This window comes from Eretmochelys imbricata, chromosome 6, assembly GCF_965152235.1.
Source record: "Eretmochelys imbricata isolate rEreImb1 chromosome 6, rEreImb1.hap1, whole genome shotgun sequence".
Taxonomy (NCBI): domain Eukaryota; kingdom Metazoa; phylum Chordata; order Testudines; family Cheloniidae; genus Eretmochelys; species Eretmochelys imbricata.
Window position 1 is genome coordinate 94,873,964 of NC_135577.1, and position 23,535 is coordinate 94,897,498.

Below are 23,535 nucleotides of genomic sequence, written 5' to 3' on the forward strand. Positions count from 1 at the left end.
CCACGCGGGTACCCATAGCAGTGCCGCTGATTTGAAGGTATACATTGTCCTTAAATGTGAAATAGTTGTGAGTGAGGACAAAGCTTCAAAATCAGATTCTGAGGAGAAATTGCTGAGCTTGAATTAATATGCAAACTAGATACCATTAACTTGGGTTTGAATAGAGACTGGGAGTGGCTGGGTCATTACACATATTGAATCTATTTTCCCATCCCATCCTCACACCTTCTTATCAACTGTCTAAATGGGTCATCTTGATTATCACTATAAAAGTTTTTTTCTCCTGCTGATTATAGCTCATCTTAACTAATTAGCCTCTCACAGTTTGTATGGTAACTTCCAACTTATCTGTGTGTGTGTGTGTGTGTATTTCTATATCTTACTATATGTTCCATTCTACGCATCCGATAAAGTGAGCTGTAGCTCACGAAAGCTTATGCTCTAATAAATTTGTTAGTCTCTAAAGTGCCACAAGTACTCCTGTTCTTTTTGCGGGCACAGACTACCATGGCTGCTACTCTGAAACCTATCAATATAGTTCAACGTCCTTCAAGTGTGCACACGATACTATCTGGAGATATAGGTGCGTTCCATCTACTTCTGAAATACAAGGATGGTTCTGAGAGTAAATATTAGGACAACTGTACTAATTCTCCAAGTAAATGTTTAGCTTAAAAAATTCACTATTCACATGCAGAGTAATCCATACTTTAACAGAATAATATTTCCCCTAAGCAGCAGGGAAACCCTGTAATTTATCATTTATTGAAGACATCCTGTCACTATCCAGGGAGACACCCTCTACTATCATCTGTTATTCTGATGAGTCAAAGAAACATTGAAATTGAGCTTCTGTTTGATACTTTCACAGAAGATGATTCAGTTGCTGAACTTCAGTATTATTAGCTGAAGGATACATTATTCTCAGGGCATCTTATTTTCAGGCTTATTTGTAATAAATTTGGGTTCAAAATTAAGCTACAAACTTCAGGTAAAATAGAGTGATAAAATTTAACCACCACTAAAACTTAAAGTGAAAAGGTGTTTTACTATCCTCATCTCTCTGCGCTCCTGAGATCTCCCAGCACAGTAAATTGAGAAGTACAGCTCTAGTTGGTTGAGGCGCTATTTGACCATGTTGCAAAATGATGAGGTTTCAGTCTTGGGTAAAGATTACACCCTAAAGTTAGATTTAGCCTTTTCACCTTCATCAAAATTGGAGATTAAGAGACCTATTAGGACATCTAGTCCACCTCCAAACCAATGAAAGATTATTTCCTCAGTATGTTCCCCATAACTTTGTCTAGTTCAATTTTAAATTACAAATAACGGGGAACCTACCACCAGCCTTGACAGACTGTGCCACAGTCTCCTAGATCTCAGTGTTTAGAATTTTTCCGCAGGATTTAGTTCAAATTTACTTTTGCTTAATATCATTCAAATATTTTTAGTTCTGTTCCTTTATGCTACCCTAAATTATTTCACTGCCTTCTCTCTGTCTATACCTTTTAAACACTTGTAGATGGTAACCATTTTGTTATTGATAATATAGCACCCATCATTACAAAGGATCCATGAGCCCTTCACAAATCATGTACTATATGGAAATCACTCCACCTATCTCTAAAGGACAGTCATATCTTTTGTGAAACTAAAGCAACTATTTAATAGCACAAACAAACTCTACACCAGAGTCTAAGAGAGGACATGAATAACAACAAACACAATTAAAATTACTAGGCTAGAGGATCAGATCCTAAACTAAAGGAGTACTTGTGGCACCTTAAAGACTAACAAATTTCTTTGAGCATAAGCTTTCGTGAGATACAGCTCACTTCATGGGATGCATTCAGTGGAAAATACAGTGGGGAGATTTATATACATAGAGAACATAAAACAATGGGTGTTACCACACACACTGTAAGGAGAGTGATCACTTAAGGTGAGCTATTACCAGCAGGAGGGCGGAGGGGGGGTGGGGAGGGGAAAGGGGGAACCTTTTGTAGTGATAATCAAGGTGGGCTATTTCCAGCAGTTGACGAGAACATCTGAGGAACACATTGGTAGATGTGCAGGTGAACAAGCCTCTGATAGTGTGGCTGATGTGATTAGGTCCTATGATGGTGTCCCCTGAATAGATATGTGGGCACAGCTGGCAACGGGCTTTGTTACAAGGATAGGTTCCTGGGTTAGTGGTTCTGGTGTGTGGTTGCTGGTGAGTATTTACTTCAGGTAGAGGGGCTGTCTGTAAGCAAGGACTGGCCTGTCTCCCAAGATCTATGAGAGTGATGGGTCGTCCTTCAGGATAGGTTGTATATCCTTGATGATGCGTTGGAGAGGTTTTAGTTGGGGGCTGAAGGTGATGGCTAGTGGCGTTCTGTTATTTTCTTTGTTGGGCCTGTCCTGTAGTAGGTAACTTCTGGATACTCTTCTGGCTCTGTCAATCTGTTTCTTCACTTCAGCAGGTGGGTATTGTAGTTGTAAGAATGCTTGATAGAGATCTGGTAGGTGTTTGTCTCTGTCTGAGGGGTTGGAGCAAATGCGGTTGTGTCGTAGAGCTTGGCTGTAGAGAATGGATCGTGTGGTGTGGTCAGGGTGAAAGCTGGAGGGATGTAGGTAGGAATAGCGGTCAGTAAGGTTTCCGGTTTAGGGTGGTGTTTATGTGACCATTGCTTATTAGCACCATAGTGTCCAGGAAGTGTATCTCTTGTGTGGACTGGTCCAGGCTGAGATTGATGGTGGGATGGAAATTGTTGAAATCATGGTGGAATTCCTCAAGGGCTTCTTTTCCATGGGTCCAAATGATGAAGATGTCATCAATGTAGCGCAAGTAAAGTAGGGGCCTTAGGGGACGAGAGCTGATGAAGCATTGTTCTAAGTCAGCCATAAAAATGTTGGCATACTGTGGGGCCATGCGGGTACCCATAGCAGTGCCGCTGATTTGAAGGTATACATTGTCCTTAAATGTGAAATAGTTATGGGTGAGGACAAAGTCACAAAGTTCAGCCACCAGGTTTGCCGTGACATTATCGGGGATACTGTTCCTGATGGCTTGTAGTCCATCTTTGTGTGGAATGTTGGTGCAGAGGGCTTCTACATCCATAGTGGCTAGGATGGTGTTTTCAGGAAGATCACTGATGGATTGTAGTTTCCTCAGGCAGTCAGTGGTGTCTCGAAGATAGCTGGGAGTGCTGGTAGCGTAGGGCCTGAGGAGGGAGTCTACACAGCCAGACAATCCTGTTTTCAGGGTGCCAATGCCTGAGATGATCGGGCATCCAGGATTTCCAGGTTTATGGATCTTGGGTAGCAGATAGAATACCCCTGGTTGGGGTTCCAGGGGTGTGTCTGTGCGGATTTGTTCTTGTGCTTTTTCAGGGAGTTTCTTGAGCAAATGGTCTAGTTGGCAACAAAGCCCGTTGCCAACTGTGTCCACATATCTATTTAGAGGACACCATCGTAGGCCTAATCACATCAGCCACACCATCAGAGGCTTGTTCACCTGCACATCTACCAATGTGATATATGCCATCATGTGCCAGCAATGTCCCTCTGCCATGTACATTGGTCAAACCAGACAGTCTCTACATAAAAGAATAAACGGACACAAATCAGACGTCAAGAATTATAACATTCAAAAACCAGTTGGAGAACACTTCAATCTCTTTGGTCACTCGATTACAGACCTAAAAGTTGCAATTCTTCAACAAAAAAACTTCAGAAACAGACTCCAACGAGAGACTGCTGAATTGGAATTAATTTGCAAACTGGATACAATTAACTTAGGCTTGAATAGAGACTGGGACTGGATGGGTCATTACACAAAGTAAAACTATTTCCCCATGTTTATGCCCCCCGCACCACCCACTGTTCCTCAGACGTTCTTGTCAACTGCTGGAAATGGCCCACCTTGATTATCACTACAAAAGGTCCGGTCCCCCCCCCCCGCTCTCCTGCTGGTAATAGCTCACCTTAAGTGATAACTCTCCTTACAGTGTGTATGGTAACACCCATTGTTTCATGTTCTCTATGTATATAAATCTCCCCACTGAATGCATCCGATGAAGTGAGCTGTAGCTCACGAAAGCTTATGCTCAAAGAAATTTGTTAGTCTCTAAGGTGCCACAAGTACTCCTTTTCTTTTTGCGAATACAGACTAACACGGCTGCTACTCTGAAACCAGATCCTAAAGTAAAACTTTCCAAGGCCAGATAGAATTGACCCTGTTTCTGGAATTTGCTCTCCTTCACAATCCAGAGCCCAAGTCTAGTGAGCTTCTCTGTAAACTATTAAAATGAGATCATGAATTTTTCACCCAGCTTTTTTCCCTCTAAGTTTCAGCCCTTTCCGAACACTGCCTACATGACACATATCCTCCTGTCAGTTCTCCAAAGGTTCCCATAATGTTGTTGTATCTTGGATGGTTATGAAGGAATGATGAGAACAGCCTGGGCTTGTGTCGGTCTCTCAAAAAATTAAGACCATTGCATCTGCAATACTTCCACTCTCTATACTAGTGGGGATAAAATAATAGTCTCATGATCTCAGTCAGCTAGTTTATCTCAATATTTGCTCCATCCCTAGAGCTTATGGTCTTCATTTTTATAGCAAGGTGAAAAAACCGAGGCTTTATAACTTCATTATCAGTCAGCTACTAGGAATGCATGTTTCTTTCTTTCTTTTTTTTTTTTTTAAAGCACAGGACACCTTGTTATCTTGCCTGGCTCAGTAATAATTTAATGTAACATGCCAATTCCTGCAAATGAAGCTACAAAGCTAGACTGAGGGCTGGAAACTAGAACCTGAATTCTGAGAAATCCATGGTGGCCTTCCTATATGTAATTAATGGTTAATTCTCTATGGTCTCTACATGAATAAATTGTTCAGAGTGGATAAAAAAATCCCGGTAGTATGGGCCGAGCCTGACATTAGAGGTTGGATTCTAGCCCAGGAGGAAAAGGAAGAGGAGGAAAATTGTTTTCACAACACAAAGTGCTTTGTCTAACCTGCTCTTTTTGTACATTTCTATTTTGTTGTATGTTTATGGGAAAAATATGCATTTTAAAAAGTCATGTTGCTATATCAAATAAAGTTAGAACAAAGATCTCCACCAGCACAAAGGATTAACAAACCTTTTTTAAACATGAATAGATTTTTCCAGACATTTAGTAAACAACTGCTGAGTACCACCAATGGCTTGGCTTCTTTAACAATTAGGCAGCACTATGACCCCTCAGCAGTGCTTCCCAGGCACTGACTTTGCAAAGATAAATATTGTAAATCAAGATCAGACATGCACTCAGACTGCAAGATTCTGTAGGAAGTTTTCATTGCCTTGATCTGTCTGAAAAGGAAAAGCAACTCCCAGGGTCCATTTGCACTCATGCTGCTATGCTGAATTAGGAAATGCTCCCCTCAAGTCATTTTTTCAATGCCCCAGTTGATCTGAAGTGGGTTGGAGAAGGGATTTAGCTGTTTGATTAGTTCATAAACCCTTAAGCAAATGGAACTATGATACTTTACAAAACATTTAAATTTAAAAACAATAACACTACTAAAGAGAATAGACAACTATTGTAGATGCAAGAAACAAAACACCGGGGATAAAACTAATGACACAAAAAATGAACAAGAATGCCAAGCTGCAATGAAGAGTTTAATAATTGTACGGTTGTGTTTTAAAGACACCCTGACATGTGTTGTTACAATTTATTATTATTTTACATTTTTAGTGTTTCCCAATCTCTTCAGGCAACTGTTCCAGTTTATCAATAAAAATACTACCTTCTAAAGATCTTGGCTTTATTGTCCAAAACCTCCCTTTTAACTGTGCATTCTCCTACGCACAATGGAACTTGACTTGTTCAAAAGACACTATGGTTTGGAGTATCTACTGCAGTCCAAGAAAATGAAAATGAAAAATAAGTGGGCAGGAGAATCATGAAGGCACAGCACAGTAGCTTGGCATCAAGGTAAAACGTGGAGAGGCTAGTGTACCTGTCACAAAATCTGAAAAGGACCAGCACTGGTAGTATCCTGTTTACTGTGAGCCACTGAATAAAGTTAACAACAAAAGTATAGAACTTAGTAAAGCTCAAGAGTCAAAGGATAATTTTGGAGTTCAGACACTTAATTCATAAATCCTTCAGAACTCTTGGGTGTACTATATGGGCCTGGTACCTTGTTGCTTAATTTAACAATTTGGTTCTGTACTACTACTTTTGACTTCTCAACCTCTGACTGTACCTCATCTTTGCAATCCAAAAAGAGTAGATATCTTAACTACCCCGTGGGAAAAATTTATGCAGAGAAGTCTTTAGCTTCTCCACAATAGCCCTATTCTTCTTTATTGCTCCTTTTACTACCTTTTAATGCAACAGACCTAGAGCTTCTTTCACAATATTCCTGTTTCTGACATAGTTAATTATGTCTTATTTGTTTTTTATATTTATGACTATTTGCTTTTCACGTTTTATTTTAGCCCTTTAACTTCCATACTACATGTTGCCTGCTGTACTTTTTGCTCCTCTCAAATGTTTTCATATGGGTTTGATTTTTATTTTCTGAAAGACACCAGCTTTGCTTGAATAAACCTCTCGAACCTCACCATTTAGCCATACTAGTTTATTTCTTGCCTTCCTATTCCTTTTGAGTTCAAAGGAATGCATGCCTTCTGTGACTGTTACAGTATGCTTCAATAGTATTCCAGTGCTGGGTCTAAGGTTAAAAAATGTGAGCTTTGAAGACTAATGTAAACCACTAAGTGCTAATAAAGTTAACCACTTCACTGCTGGATGACATACTAAATTCTGTACATCTAGCAAGGGTTTGCCATAGGAAATTCAACCATACCTGGCACACTCCAATGCTTCATTTATTTGAATGGACATTTCATTGGAAATTGCTGCCAGAACACACACACACATGCAGTAGCCACATGGAGATTTCCAAAGCTAGCTGGGATGAGAATTGTACCTAAATTTGAGATTTTACTCAGTGTTATGGGAAAAACAAATATATTCCAAGAAAATGAATCAACCTAATGAACTAGAGTAAAAACACAAAAATACATACACACATATATACATATTACATCACATATGTGTGCATAGCTCTATAATTTTCTTCTGAAACATCTGGTCTTTCAAGGAACTTTTCTAAATAATGGAATTTGCTTTCCTGGCAAAGAAAATTGAGAAGTGCTTTCATACATTTCCCCCGGCACTTGCATTGTCCTTATATATGTGCCCACATGGAGAGGGGCCAAACATATAATATAACAGAGCAACTGCCAACTGAGACAAATTCAGTACAGCTTGGCTCACTCCAAAGGGAAAGCACTTGTTTTGCTGATGAACTGCATTTGCCACCTACAGAACACAAGAGTAATTGGGTTGAATCTCACTGGTGGCTATAGTATCATGAATAGAATAGACAGCCGGAAGTACAACCACCAGATGGAAGACTGCTAGCCAGTTAAGTCTGCTTTATTATCAGTCTAGCTATTGGCTGGCCGGAAGCAACGCAGCAGCGTGGTCTTACTGGTGAGCAGTCACTGTGTGGCTGTGGGTTTCCTCTATGTGGATTTAGGAGAAAGACATTAAGGAGGAAGGTTACCAAAAAATAAAGCTTCTTCAGTCTAATTAGTAGATATACCTGTAGAGCTCTCATTTCTTCCTCTCTCCTGTGAGTCTTCTCCAGCAGATCTGTAAGAAAGACACAAAACACAAAGCAATGAGAACTGAGTTACTTGTTATTAAGCTCAACTCGAAATGTTAGCGCCTGATAAAGAAAACCTGTAATAAAGATGTCAAGTTTTTGTATGAAATGTCATAAAAATGTGCCCTGTGAAACAGAAATGTGTCACTGATAAGAATGCTGCCAAGCATGGGCTGCTGAAGTGATTAAAAACTATATATAAGAAGGCAATTTGACTCAGAAAGCCACTGAATGGGGTAGAGTTTAATTCAGACAAAAAGATATATTTACTTCTAATTTTTCTTTATTTTAACACTTGTATCAGAAACGACCAAAGAGATCTTTTCTGAAAACTGATTAAAAATAGGAAAGAGATCAAAGACATTCAATTACATGTCATCATTCACTCTGGAGTAAATTTTTATGGCCAAGTTACAACCCCTTGAAGAAAAGGACACTTATTAATAGAAGTGCAGTCTTAATCACAGTCACAATAATTATCACCTTTCACCAGGAGGGAGTGAAAAAAACATTTGATCATGCAAATGGCAATCTCCCTGAAAGATCAGCGCCTGACAGGAAAAGTACTCACCAGAGGAGAACTCACTCTCTTGCAGTCTATGCACCATGACACCTTACATTTTGATATTTTCACTTATGTAACAACCACCAAAATATACTCGACAGTTCATGTTGTTGTGCACTTGCCAATTGCAGCTCCATATAGGATTTGTCACATGAGTTGCACTACTCTTGGTTTCACTCACATACTCTGGGAATACAATTAAACTCAGGATATAGTGTGTGATGTTCACAGTTCTATCTGGGAAAGCTTGACAGGTGACCTCACAAAGTCCTCAAGAAAAACAGAATTGACTATTCTAACACATTTTTCTTTCTAACTACTGTAACTGACAAAAATCTCAGTTCAGAGTCTGGCATCAAACAGAAAGAGTATCCCAACAAAGTCAGAGATAGTTGTGCTCCAATATGCTGGGATGAGAAAATACGTTAGTTTGAGAGAACTTCAACTGCCACAATAGCTTTGTGGGAAAGTACGAATGGAGTCTCAAGATGCACAGCTCCCCCGTGATACCGCTCAGGGAAAGAGCAGTGGATTGTCAGATCTCCAAAAGCACCTATGCAGACTTAGTGGGAGAAAGAGTCCATTCATACAATTTTCGGAGTAGCAGCCATGTTAGTCTGTATCAGCAAAAAGAACAGGAGTACTTGTGGCACCTTAGAGACTAACAAATTTATTTGAGCGTAAGCTTTCATGGGCTACAGACCACTTCATCGGATACACAGAATGGAACATATAGTAAGAAGATTATATATATATATATATATACACATACAGAGAACACGAAAAGGTGGAGTAACAGGCTAATTAATTAAGATGAGCTTTTATCAGCAGGAGAAAAAAAACTTTCGTAGTGATAATCAAGATGACCCATTTAGACAGTTGACAAGAAGGTGTGAGGATACTTAACATGGGGAAATAGATTCAATATGTGTAATGACCCAGCCACTCCCAGTCTCTCTTCAAACCCAAGTTAACGGTATCTAGTTTGCATATTAATTCAAACTCAGCAGTTTCTCGTTGGAGTCCGTTTTTGAAGCTTTTCTGTTGCAAAATTGTCACCCTTAAATCTTTTACTGAGTGGCCACAGAGGTTGAATTGTTCTTCTACCAGTTTTTGAATGTTATGATTCCGGATGTCAGATTTGTGTCCATTTATTCTTTTGCATAGAGACTGTCCAGTTTGGCAATGTACATGGCAGAGGGGCATTGCTGGCATGTGATGGCATATATCACTTTGGTAGATGTGCAGGTGAATGAACCCCTGATGGCGTGGCTAATGTGATTAGGTCCTATGATGGTGTCACTTGAATAAATGTGTGGACAGAGTTGGCATTGGGCTTTGTTGCAAGGATAGATTCCTGGGTTAGTGTTTTTGTTGTGTGGTGTGTGGTTGCTGGAGAGTATTTGATTCAGGTTGGGGGGCTGTCTGTAAGCAAGAACTGGTCTGTCTCCCAAGATCTGTGAGAGTGAGGGATCTTTTTCAGGATAGGTTGTAGATCTTTGATGATGTGCTGGAGAGGTTTTAGTTGGGGGCTGAAGGTGATGGCTAGTGGCATTCTGTTATTTTCTTTGTTGGGCCTGTCCTGTAGTAGGTGACTTCTGGGTACTCTTCTGGCTCTGTCAATCTGTTTTTTCACTTCAGCAGGTGGGTATTGTAATTTTAAGAATGCTTGATAGAGACTTTGTAGGTATTTGTCTCTGTCTGAGGGATTGGAGCAAATGAGGTTGTAGACATGTAGGTAAGTCTATCGGTCAGTAGGTTTCCAGTATGGGGTGGAGTTTATGTGCTTAGAGCTTCATACAATTGCACATAGTTCACTGGGCAACAAGGAACCAAAAGCATCCATAGTGAGAGCTATTTTAATTATTTTTCCTGTATGCAAAAGAGCTTTCCTTCTTTTCTTGGTACTCTTATTTTTCTTACTCAGTCCACAGTATTTAGTGTTACACATAGTAAAAGTTTCTCAATTTCCCCCTTTGCCACTGTTTCTTGAGAGTTACGAGGAATCACAATCCAGGAGAGAATGAGTATAACAGTAATTTGTCCTTGCTATATACTACTGTTACACTGAACACAAAGAGACGTGGAAAAAGCCTTCTTGGAACAGAAAACTTTTTGGTGGCCATCACTCACCTCCAACCCAAAACCATGATTACCCCCTTGGGATGGCCTGATGAAATAGATTCTGCAGAAGAAGGGACAGAGAGTAGTATTCCAGACCAATCAAAGAACAATCAAACCACTGCATGACTCTGGGAGGACAACCTTTAGGGAAAGGGTCACACTAGAGGAGAGGGAGAGGAATTTCTGGTATCGATGGGGTGCTTCAGACAGTTCAGATGGGGTTTCTGATAACACCACAGAGACAGTTGCTGTCCAAAATCAAAAAAGGGATGAGAAAATCGGACAGGACTAACATCATTCAGAAAATACACACGAAGGCAAGATTTCAGATGGAATCTCTAAAACCCATAATAGCAAGTCTCTCTCAACATACCCATACCGGAGCATCACTAGCAGTAGGTATGCTTCTACTATTACAAGGGACTCTTCCAGCAAAAAGCCTTCTCTTTTGTCCTAATGACAGTCTTGAGGTATTTTACCAAAATACCAATGGTTTTAGTAGCAGTCCTTCTACTCGTTCCTATACAACCTGCTAATCCAAGCTTTCTTAAGAAAAAGGCCATTCAAGAAACAAACACCCAAATCATTCCTATAAAAGCAAGTATGTGGAAAACTAGATTCAAGCCATCCAATCCTGACATAGGCTGCAACACTTTGGTAATAACTCCAGACAGAGACAAAGCCAAGGGCTCTATTTAACATCCTACTTGGTGCAGGAAAAGAAGTGAAGGGCAAAGGTGGTTTTATTCCACTTTTTCACCACCCCATATTCTTGGGTTATTTTTGTCTCCTCCATAATTTAGAGCAGCATGGCTATTGTGTTAGCCAAGAAAAGGCAGACCGCAGTGGTGCTCTGGTGATACCCTCTTCCACCTAAACAAACAAGGGTCTAAAGACTTAAAGAATATTTTCCTCTGGGAGTTTCCTTGCTTAGACCCTTGGAGAAACATAGAAACATAGGGCTGGAAGGGCCCTCAAGAGATCATCTAGCCCAGCCCCCTGCATGGAGGCAGGACTAAGTATATCAAGACCATCCCTGGTGGGTGTTTATCTAATCTGTTCTTGAAAACACCCAATGACAGGGATTCCACAAACTCTCTTGGAAGCCTATTTCAGTGCTTAACCATTCTTATATTTAGAGAGTTTTCCCTAACATCTAACCAAAATCTCCTTTGGTGCAAGTTACACTCTTTACTTCTCCTACCTTCAGTGGATATTGCAGAACAATCACAGTCCTCTTTATAACCGCGCTTAACAGGTCCTCCCTCAGTCTTATGTTTTCAAAATTAAACATGACCAGTTTTTTTAACCTTAGCTTATAGATCAAGTTTTCTAAATCTTTTATCATTTTTGTTTCTCTCCTCTGGGTGCTCTCCAGTTTGTCCATACCGTTCTTCAAGTGTGGTGCCCAAAAATGGAGACAGGAATCCAGCTAAGATCTCACCAGTGACAAGTGGAGCAGAACAATTACCTCCTGGCTTACATATGACACTCCTGTTAATATGTCCCAGAATGATATTAGCCTTTTTTGCAGCTGCATCATACTGACGACTTATTTTTAATTTGTGATCTGCTATGACCCCAGATCTTTTTCAGCAGTACTACTGCCTAGCCAGTTATGATCCATTTTTTTGTGCATTTGATTTTTTCTTCCTGAGTGTAGTACTTTGCCCTTGATTTAATGAATTTTTGTTGATTTCAGACCATTTCTCCAATCTGTCATTTTGAATTCTAAACCTATCCACCAAAGTGCTTGCAACTCCATCCACAAATTTTATATGCATACTCTCCTCTGCATTATCCACATCATTAATGAAAATATTGAATAGTACCAGACCCAGGACAGACCCCTGCAGGATCTAGATGGTTATAAACTGTTCAGGAAGGACAGACAGGGCAGAAAAGGTGGGGGAGTAGCACTGTATGTAAGGGAGCAGTATGACTGCTCAGAGCTCCGTATGAAACTGCAGAAAAATCTGAGTGTCTCTGGATTAAGTTTAGAAGTGTGAGCAACAAGAGTGATGTAGTGGTGGGAGTCTGCTATAGACCACCGGACCAGGGGGATGAGGTGGATAAGGCTTTCTTCCGGCAACTCGCAGAAGCTACTAGATCGCATGCCCTGGTTCTCATGGGTGACTTTAATTTTCCTGATATCTGCTGGGAGAGCAATACAGCGGTGCATAGACAATCCAAGAAGTTTTTGGAAAGCGTAGGGGACAATTTCCTGGTGCAAGTGCTAGAGGAGCCAACTAGGGGGGGAGCTTTTCTTGACCTGCTGCTCACAAACCGGGAAGAATTAGTGGGGGAAGCAAAAGTGGATGGGAATCTGGGAGGCAGTGACCATGAGTTGGTTGAGTTCAGGATTCTGACACAGGGAAGAAAGGTAAGCAGCAGGATACGGACCCTGGACTTCAGAAAAGCAGACTTCGACTTCCTCAGGGAACGGATGGGTAGGATCCCCTGGGGGACTAACATGAAGGGGAAAGGAGTCCAGGAGAGCTGGCTGTATTTCAAGGAATCCCTGTTGAGGTTACAGGGACAAACCATCCCGATGAGTCGAAAGAATAGTAAATAGGGCAGGCGACCAGCTTGGCTTAACGGTGAAATCCTAGCGGATCTTAGACATAAAAAAGCAGCTTACAAGAAGTGGAAGGTTGGACATATGACCAGGGAAGAGTATAAAAATATTGCTCGGGCATGTAGGAATGAAATCAGGAGGGCCAAATCGCACCTGAAGCTGCAGCTAGCAAGAGATGTCAAGAGTAACAAGAAGGGTTTCTTCAGGTATGTTGGCAACAAGAAGAAAGCCAAGGAAAGTGTGGGCCCCTTACTGAATGAGGGAAGCAACCTAGTGACAGAGGATGTGGAAAAAGATAATGTACTCAATGCTTTTTTTGCCTCTGTCTTCACTAACAAGGTCAGCTCCCAGACTGCTGCGCTGGGCATCACAACATGAGGAGTAGATGGCCAGCCCAGGTGGAGAAAGAGGTGGTTAGGGACTATTTAGAAAAGCTGGATGTGCACAAGTCCATGGGGCCAGGCGAGTTGCAACCGAGAGTGTTAAAGGATTGGCGGCTGTGATTGCAGAGCCATTGGCCATTACTTTTGAAAACTCGTGGCGAACGGGGGAAGTCCCAGATGACTGGAAAAAGGCTAATGTAGTGCCAATCTTTAAAAAAGGGAAGGAGGAGGATCCTGGGAACTACAGGCCAGTCAGCCTCACCTCAGTCCCCGGAAAAATCATGGAGCAGGTCCTCAAAGAATCAATCCTGAAGCACTTACATGAGAGGAAAGTGATCAGGAACAGTCAGCATGGATTCACCAAGGGAAGGTCACGCCTGACTAATCTAATCGCCTTCTATGATGAGATTACTGGTTCTGTGGATGAAGGGAAAGCAGTGGACGTATTGTTTCTTGACTTTAGCAAAGCTTTTGACATGGTCTCCCACAGTATTCTTGTCAGCAAGTTAAAGAAGTATGAGCTGGATGAATGCACTATAAGGTGGGTAGAAAGTTGGCTAGATTGTCGAGCTCAACGGGTAGTGATCAATGGCTCCATGTCTAGTTGGCAGCAGGTGTCGAGTGGAGTGCCCCAGGGGTCGGTCCTGGGGCCGGTTTTGTTCACTATCTTCATAAATGATCTGGAGGATGGTGTGAATTGCACTCTCAGCAAATTTGTGGATGATACTAAACTAGGAGGAGTGGTAGATATGCTGGAGGGCAGGGATAGGATACAGAGAGACCTAGACAAATTGGAGGATGGGCCAAAAGAAATCTGATGAGGTTCAATAAGGATAAGTGCAGGGTCCTGCACTTAGGACGGAAGAACCTAACGCACAGCTACAGACTAGGGACCGAATGGCTAGGCAGCAGTTCTGCGGAAAAGGACCTAGGGGTGACAGTGGACGAGAAGCTGGATATGAGTCAGCAGTGTGCCCTTGTTGCCAAGAAGGCCAATGGCATTTTGGGATGTATAAGTAGGGGCATAGCGAGCAGATCGAGGGACGTGATCGTTCCCCTCTATTCGACATTGGTGAGGCCTCATCTGGAGTACTGTGTCCAGTTTTGGGCCCCACACTACAAGAAGGATGTGGAGAAATTGGAGAGAGTCCAGCGAAGGGCAACAAAAATGATTAGGGGTCTGGAACACATGAGTTATGAGGAGAGGCTGAGGGAACTGGGATTGATTAGTCTGCGGAAGAGAAGAATGAGGGGGGATTTGATAGCTGCTTTCAACTACCTGAGAGGTGGTTCCAGAGAGGATGGTTCTAGACTATTCTCAGTGGTAGAAGAGGACAGGACAAGGAGTAATGGTCTCAAGTTGCAGTGGGAGAGGTTTAAGTTGGATATTAGGAAAAACTTTTTCACTAAGAGGGTGGTAAAACACTGGAATGCGTTACCTAGGGAGGTGGTAGAATCTCCTTCCTTAGAAGTTTTTAAGGTCAGGCTTGACAAAGCCCTGGCTGGGATGATTTAATTGGGGATTGGTCCTGCTTTGAGCAGGGGGTTGGACTAGATGACCTCCTGAGGTCCCTTCCAACCCTGATATTCTATGATTCTATGATCTTAAAATATACGTCCTCCCAGTTTGACAGGGAACCATTGATGATGACTCCTTAAATATATTTTTTCAACCAGTTGTGCACCCACCTTATAGTAATTTCATCTTGACCATATTTCCCTAATTTGCTTAAGAGAATGTCATGTGGGATGGTATCAAAGTCTTAATAAAATCAAACTATATAATGTTTACAGCTTCCACCCTATTTACTAGGCCCGTAACCCAGTCAAAAAAGGAAATTAGGTTGGTATGGCATGATTTGTTCTTGACCAATCCATACTGATATTACTTATTACCTGATTATCCTCTAGGTGGTTACAAACTGATTGTTTAATAATTTGTTCCAGTATCTTTCCAGGTATCAAAATTAGGCTAATGGGTCTATAATTCCCTGGGTTCTCTTTATTCTCCTTTTTAAAGATAGGTACTATGTTTGCCCTTCTTCAGTCCTCTGGGAGCTCACCCATCCTCCATGAGTTCTCAGAGATAATTGCTAACAGTTTCAAAATTGCTTCAGCTAATTCCTTATATACCCGAGGGTGAATTTCATCGGGACCTGCCAACTTGAATACATCTAATTTATTTAAATATTCTTTAACCTGTTCCTCCCCCCTTGCTAATTTAATTGTGTTAAGTAGCTAGTTAAAAAAAACTTTTTAGTGAAGACTGAGACCAACAAAATTAAAGGTATTAAAATGAAGGCATTAAACACCTCAGCCTTCTTAATATCATCTGTTATTAGCTCTCATTCCCCCTTAAGTAGTGAACCTACACTTGCCTTCATCTTTCTCTCATTTATAGATTCATAGATTCCAAGGCTAGAAGGGACCATTGTGATCATCTAGACTGACCTCCTGTGTAACACACGTCATAAAACGTCCCCAAAATAATTCCTAGAGCATATTTTTTAGAATAAACATCCAATCATGATTTAAAAATTACTAGTGATGGAAAATTCACTACAATAATTGATAAATTGTTCCAATGGTTAATTACCCTTACCATTAAAAAACTGCACCTTATTTCTAGCCTGAATTTGTCTTGCTTCAACGCTGGATTGTGTTATAAATGGACGGTGTTAGAACTTTTTCTGCTAGATTGAAGAGCACATTATTAAATATTTGTTCTCCATGTAGATAGTCATAGAACTTAATCAAGGCTCCCCTTAACCTTCTCTTTGTTAAGCTAAATAGATTTGGTTCTTTGAGTCTATCACTGTATGGCATGTTTTCTAATCCTTTAATCATTCTTGTGGCTCTTTTTTAAACCCTCTCCAATCTATCAACAGCCTTCTTGAATTGTGGGCACCTGAACTGGATGCAGTATTCTGGCCACAGTTGAACCAGTGCCAGCTATAGTGATAAAGTAACCTCTCTACTCCTCCTGGAGATTCCCCTGTTTACGCATCCAAAAATTGCTTTAGCTCTTTTGGGCACAATGTGATATTTGTTTAACTGATTATCCACCACCACATCCAAATCTTTTTCAAAGTTACTGATTTGTAGAATAGGGGTTCCCCTCCCATAAGCATGGCCTACATTTTTTGCTCCTAAATGTATACATTTACATTTAGCCATAATAAAATGCATATTGTTTGCTTGCACCCAGTTTACCAAGTGATCCAGATTGCTCTTTACTAGTGACCTGTCCTCTTCATTATTTATCACTCCCCCAATTTTTGTGTCATCTGCAAACTTTACCAGTGAGGATTTTGTGTTTTCTTCCAGGTTACTGATAACAATGTCAAATAGCACAGAGCCAAGAACCAATGCCTGTGGGACCCCACTAAAAACACATGTTCTACGACGATTCCCCATTTACAATTACATTCTGAGACCTATCCATTAGCCAGTTTTTAATCCATTTAATGTGTGCCTTTTTTATCATTCTAGATTTTATAATCAGAATGTCATGCAGTACCAAGTCAAATGCTTTACAGATATCTAAGGGTATGTATACACTCCAAAAAAGACCTGCGGCAGCAAGTCTCAGAGGCTGAGTCAACTGGCTCAGGCTCCAGGACTAAAAATAGCGGTGTAGACACTGGGCTTGGGCTGGAGACAGGGCTCTGAGATTCTTCACCATCATGGAGTTTCTGATCCCGGGCTGCAGCCCAAGCCCAAACATCTACACTGCAATTTTTAAGCCCCGCAGCCCAGGACCCACAAGCCAGAGTAGGCTGACCTGGGCTCTGACACTCAGTGCTGTGGGTTTTTTATTGCAGTGTAAACAGACCCTAAGTATATTACATCAACACTGTTACCTTTATCAACCACACTTTTCATCTCATCAATAACATATCACGTTAGTTTGAGAGGATCTATTTTCCATAAACATATGTGTGACACTCTGAACCTCAAACTAGTACCCTGTAATCCCCAAATTCATCATATGGTTGCAATATTTCATACAAAGCATGCCAGGTTTAAGATACTATATGAAACTCAATGTTCTGTCAAAATATATATATATCATTATTGTGTATGAAGTTACGAGATTTTGCTATAAGGTTGTTATTGAAATGTGTTGTGAATTTGGGAGATGCCCACTGCTAGCTCTCCAGTGACAACAAAGGTGATGACCCACACCCAAATGGGTGTTAAGCAACCGTCACAAGTCATTGACCAGTGGGGGAACTGTAAATAAGGGATATACAGTTCAATAAGAGACAATTGCACAAGCACCACACAATGGAAATTCCTTAACTCTGTGACTCAGCAAGCCTCGCCAGAACATATTTGGGCCAGTATCTTTCCTGGGACATGAACTGAGAGTATAAAACAAGGGACGGCAGCATCATCAGACCACCTCTCGGCTCCCTCACCTATGCTGAAGGCAACAAGAATGCTGGGAAGACAAAGACTTGAACTGAGGAGATTGGTCCCAGGCTGAGAAGGAAATTTAGACTGTGTATTAAGAACTGTCAGTTGCCTGTAACATCTATTACAGTGAGAAAAACTGATTCAAATCTTGCTTAGTCTGATAAAGTTTAGAATTTAGACTGCATTTTTACTTTTATTTCTTTTGTAACCATCTTTGTCCTATATGCCTACCACTTATAATCACTTAAAATCTATCTTTCTGTAGTTAATAAACTTATTTTAATGTTTTATCTTAACTAAGTGAGTTTGTCTAAGTGCGTGGGTAACCTGTTTAGATTACAAAAGCTGGTGCATATCCACTATCCTTTGACAAAGTGGCAAACTAATTAATGAGCTTGCATTGTTCAAGAGGCGGTCTTGAGCGGTATAAGACGGTACATTTCTGGGATGCAAGGCTGGGGGGATTTGCTCGTGTTTCCCTGTGTATGGTTCAGGAGTGGCTTAAAGAGCATTCATGCAATTTAGCTCTGTATGCTGGTGGCTGAATTATAACAGCATCTGGAGAGGTTTGCTGTCTAATATAGAACAAATATTTATTGAAAGCTTCTGCTTTATCTGCATTATTATTGATAATTTTACTCTTCCATTGAGTAATGGATCAATTCCATTGTCTGGAATCTACTCCTCCTCCTGACCCAATACAATGTAAAAACCTGCTCCTTATTGTCCTTAACTTCTCTGACCAGAGATTTCTCCTCATATGCCTTTGCTTCCCTTATCAATTTTCCACAAATCTGATTTATATTCATTATCATCAATTTCTGCTTTCTTCTATTTGTGTGCATGTGTGTGTATACAAGTAAAAACAGCTGCCTTCTCCTCTCTAAACCTAGTCAGTTTTTTAAACCAGTATGACTTTCCCCCCTCAATTATGGCTTTTTTTGGAACATCTAGTAAGGTGTTAAATGATTCTCAATTATCATTCAAATTTTTCTGATTAATTTTTTTCTCCGAGCTGATTTGGCTAATAATGGTTTTCAGCTTTGTAAAATTGGTCCTACTGAAGCATCAAACATATATATTACTGGCCTGGACTTTATTCTGTTTGCATATAATGCATTATTCCTAACGTATTTATAGAACCTCCTCTTATTACCTTTTACTAGGTTTAACTCATTCATGGCCAGCAGTCTGACATAGTCATGGAGAATTCATTTAGAACAATCAGAAATTCCACAAAACCTGACTGAAGTCAGTGGCACAAGTAATAAATAACCATGACCAGTCCCCTAACAGTCCATGGAAGTAATCAGCTCTTCCTCAGACAGCCAATGCAAGTGAAAATGGTCTCTTCTATGCAAAGAGTCTGAACAGAAAGTGAGGGCCTTTGAAAAGACAATCAAGAAAAGAATTAGGATTCCAGAAGCCTCATATTTGGAGGGGAAATTTGGCTTCCTATAGCTAGGTTTTTAAAACACAAATGAAACAGCCAGAGTCTTTGAACCAGAGAAAGTGGTGTGGTACCTTCAACAGTTGTCTTAATATTCCTGCTTCCCTGTTTCTTGGGGAGTCCAGTCCTTATGATCTGTTAAGTTCAACTCCCAGCAAGAGAATGAGTCATACCTTTCCCCCTTCTCATAGTCAGTTTTCCTGTTCCATGTGTGTAACCGTTTTTAACCGGACCCTATTCCATTTCTCACTGACTAGTTTCCCCAGCAGTCAGTCTTTTGTCAGTTCCCTTTTCAGGGATAAGGCTTTAAAGCTCTTTCTGCCAAACACTAGATGATCCTTCCACCCAATCACACAGAGATTTGAATAGAATTTCCCCATTGACAAGTATTAGGGAAAAATGCCAGGAAGTTTCCCCATAAGGGTTTCTATACTTTTATGTGGACAGTTCATGGCAAGGCACATTAATGACACTGTTTTCTCCCAATAATTGGGTTACAGAAGTTTGTTTCCACTACATATATTTGTTAGCTGCTTTGTTCTGGAATATGCTTATGGAATAGAAGACCACATGTACACTAATGAAGTGATGTAAAAGTACAGCTACAGATCTACCTGAAACACTAATGCATAACTTAGGAGGAGAAGGGGATACAATTCAGGTGGCGTATGGGTATACAGAGCTGAGTCTATAACAGAAATGAATTAATATCACTTGTTACAAAGACCAATTTAGTTGCTGTTCATTCTTCATGACCTTGCACCTCCTTTGCATTGAAAGAGCTGACGCTTGTCTCTTCATTCCCACTCTTTATTGGCATATTCATGGTTTTCTTGATTATACTTAGGTATGCTGTTCAATACAATGATTCAACTGCCATGCAATTTACTGTAGCTAAATGCACTTCCATCAACATTAACGAGAAAATTTGGGGTTTGGAGAGTATCTGACTTGCATGTTTTTGTTGGTGTTATCTAGTGTTGTAATTGAGGTGGTACAAAATGATTATGGAATACTGGCTCTGTTTTAAAATCTTTATTGGAGAAAAGGGGGAGAAGGTGAGAGGATTCTTCCTCATATTCACTGGAGCCCTCAGGTTCCCACTATGCTCCACTTAATGCTGTTTTAACTATATTGAACCACTTGAGACTTCATGAAACAGACTCCACCTTTCTAGCTAAAACACACTTAATGAGAACCCCTGTAGAGTCCTCCAAACCATTATGGTAGCTGAGGCAAGCTTCTGCTAACAGCCTCTGGATCGGAATTGTGTGTGCCTGAAGTGAGAGAAGTCTGGAATTTACTCCCTTTGTCAATTCAAAGTCCAAGTTGGTTGACCCTAGGACACTGTGTAAAGTTCTTTCTTTCTTGTACTAAAGAAATTTAGTTTCGCTGACCACGGTAAATATGATTTTTTGTTGTATTTTATCTATCTACATTATGGAGGTGCAACTTGCAGCTCCATAGTTAAGATGGAGTTGACTTTTGCACTTAAAGTGGTGATTCAGCCTCTGTTATGTAGGAAAAATACAGAATGTGATCTCAAAGAGCAAGTGTTGTAATTTTTAACACAATGAATTTTCCAAAAATTTACAAATATCTTTTTCATTTGGTTAAATTGAATTAAATTTAGTAAATTTTGTAAAAAATATGTTTAAAATTAATTTAAAATTGGTCCTTTAAGAAATATAGCACCTGGTATCAGACAATAGCAATCATAGAATATCAGGGTTGGAAGGGACCTCAGGAGGTCATCCAGTCCAACCCCCTGCTCAAAAGCAGGATCCTGGATGATATTAATATCGGAACATCCCTGTAATGTATTTTACCCTAAATTACTGATAGACGTATTCTCAACCTTCAATCCATTTTAACATAGTTTTTTTCTGGGCAGATTTATAGATGTGTATATTTGCCCAATTACTTAGGCATGGGAATATTTTATAAATTGTAAAATAAATTAACTCAGTTTATTTACTGTGGTGGTGTTCAGCACATCCTCCTCACAAAGACACTGGCTGAGTAGAACTTCAAGCTACCACGAGTCTGAGGAGTTAACAACTGGATCAAGAGTCAAACAAGGACATCCTGCAGAGAGCCAATAGAGAAAGCTCTCTTTGCCCCCTTCTCCCCTATCTCCCACTTCCTGTGTGAACAATGTCAGTATTGCTCTAACAACACTTTTGCTGAAAGGAAGATGCCCAATATTATGAATTCCCAGATTTCAGACCCTAGTAAACCATCACTTATTTTCAAGGCCTGATGTAATCTAATGGTTAAAAAGGTGCTATATTAGAACTCTCATTGTCATGACTTATGGGTCACAAACCTGGGTCCACAGTGTTTCTTGGGAGAGGTCCAGCCCTCCACCTGGCAGCTTGCTGACAACTGTTTACCGAGGACCCATGAAGCCCAGCCCCAGTTTGAGGCTCCCTACTTAAGCTAGCAGCAGGAGGTTGTCAAACAACTGGGCTCCACTCTGATCTGGACTGTGTGCCTTGTACTTCCTGGTGCTGCTCCCGCTCCCCATCCCCTGGCTTGACTTCCTGGCACCGCAACCCAGCTTGACTCCTGGGGTCTGACTTGTGGTTCCTGACCTTCAGTTTGTCTCCTGCCACTGACCCTTTGGTATCCTGATTCGGCCTGACTCTGGCTCCTGACTTGTGGTTCTGATTTCAAGTTTGTCTTCTGCTTCTGATCTCCTGGCATCCTGACCCAGCTTACTGTTGATTCGTGTCTTGTAATTGTGGACTCTGGCTCTGACCACTGCCCATGATCAGACTGTGACAGCTTGTTTGGATCACAATATCCATGTGGGACCAAGACAGGTGTGAGAAAGATGGACCCAGTAGCATCACCACAGCCACCATAAGCATCAGACTCGTCCAAATAGGCCCTCTGCCTCCAGGAGGATAATCAAACACTGCAAGCCCAAGTTGTGCAGCTCACTGGGGAAACCAGTGGCTGCAGGAGCAAGTGAAGCAGCTCAGCGCCAAGAACACCTTGCTGCACACAAAGCCTACAGCACCTTGCCCCGAACACAGAGGAGCAGTACCCTTGCCCGAACAATTCGATGGGAACCACTAGTGGTTCTGGGGCTTCACGAACCAATGCTACCTTCTGTTTCTGATGAATCCCAAAATCTCGGCCTCTGACCAGTGCAAGGGTCTTGGTAATAAGACTGCTGAGAGAAGATGAATTAGAAGGTGGCACAACTCCACAGTGCAGGACACTTGGGGAGATATAAAACCTAATGATTAATGTCCTGGTACTTTTAGTGATCCCTTATGTGCACCACTATAAAGACTTTTGTCACTTCCTGCCAGATGTGTGCCCACACCAAGATCCCAGGCCAAAAACCCTGTGATCTCCTCCAGCCTCTGAACACCCTGTTCAGTCCTGGCAGGCCATTTCCTTGGACCTTGTGGTGGAACTACCAGAATCAAGTGGTTTCATGACCATTCTGACCATGGTGGATCACTTTTCTAAAATGGCCCACTTCATTCCCTTCATGATTTACCTTACACAGGGGAAACCACCTGGCTCTGGATAAACAATATAATCAGTCTTCCTGGCCCCCTGGGTTACATCACCTATGACCGGGGGCCCAATTTACTGTTCGTTTCTGGCACAAAGCCCTATGTTTATTAGCGGTCTCCGTGCACCTGTCTTCTGCATACCTCCCTCAGTCAAATGGCCAAAGGGAAAGAATCAATCAGATCCTACAGCAATACTTCTGATGCTACATCAACCATCACCAGGACAACTGGTCTTCCCGATTACCATATGCTGAATTCTTACATTATAATCCAGACCATGCATCCATGGGCTACAGCCCCTTTTTTGTCAACTACGGATACTATCCCCAGTTTCACTCACAACTACCCACATCCTCCCCCAACCCATTGGCCTCGGACCTAGTACAATGCATCCATCACATTCCCGGAGGAGGTGAAGGACCACCTTGAGAAGGGAAAGGAGGACTACAAAAAGCAGGTAGACAAGCGTAAGCAACAAGGGCCCATGTACTTCACAGAACAAAAGTTATGGCTGTCTATTGAACACCTCCACACCCTCTCAGAAATTAGAATACCAGTACCTTTGGCTTGTACCAGATTTCATGACAAATCAACCCACTCACCTTCGAGCTCCAGCTCCCTGAATCCCTTAGAGTCCACCCTGTATTCGATGTCTCACTTCTAAAACCCTACACTGAGAACACATTGGCCCATACAACCCAATCATTACTCCCGCCAGTGCAAGTACAAGATCAGGAGGAATATATTGTTCACAAAGT

The 23,535-nt window shown here is 41.2% G+C and overlaps 1 protein-coding gene across 1 annotated transcript in view; it reads right to left on the reverse strand.

The window, feature by feature from the left end:
• The window catches only part of CEP128 (centrosomal protein 128), a 441,360-nt gene that overhangs the window by 78,774 nt on the left and 339,051 nt on the right, over positions 1-23,535 (reverse strand). The window contains exon 19 of the mRNA XM_077819212.1: positions 7,654-7,703. Coding sequence (XP_077675338.1) covers positions 7,654-7,703 — 50 coding nt within the window. The remainder of the gene's footprint in view (positions 1-7,653; positions 7,704-23,535) is intronic.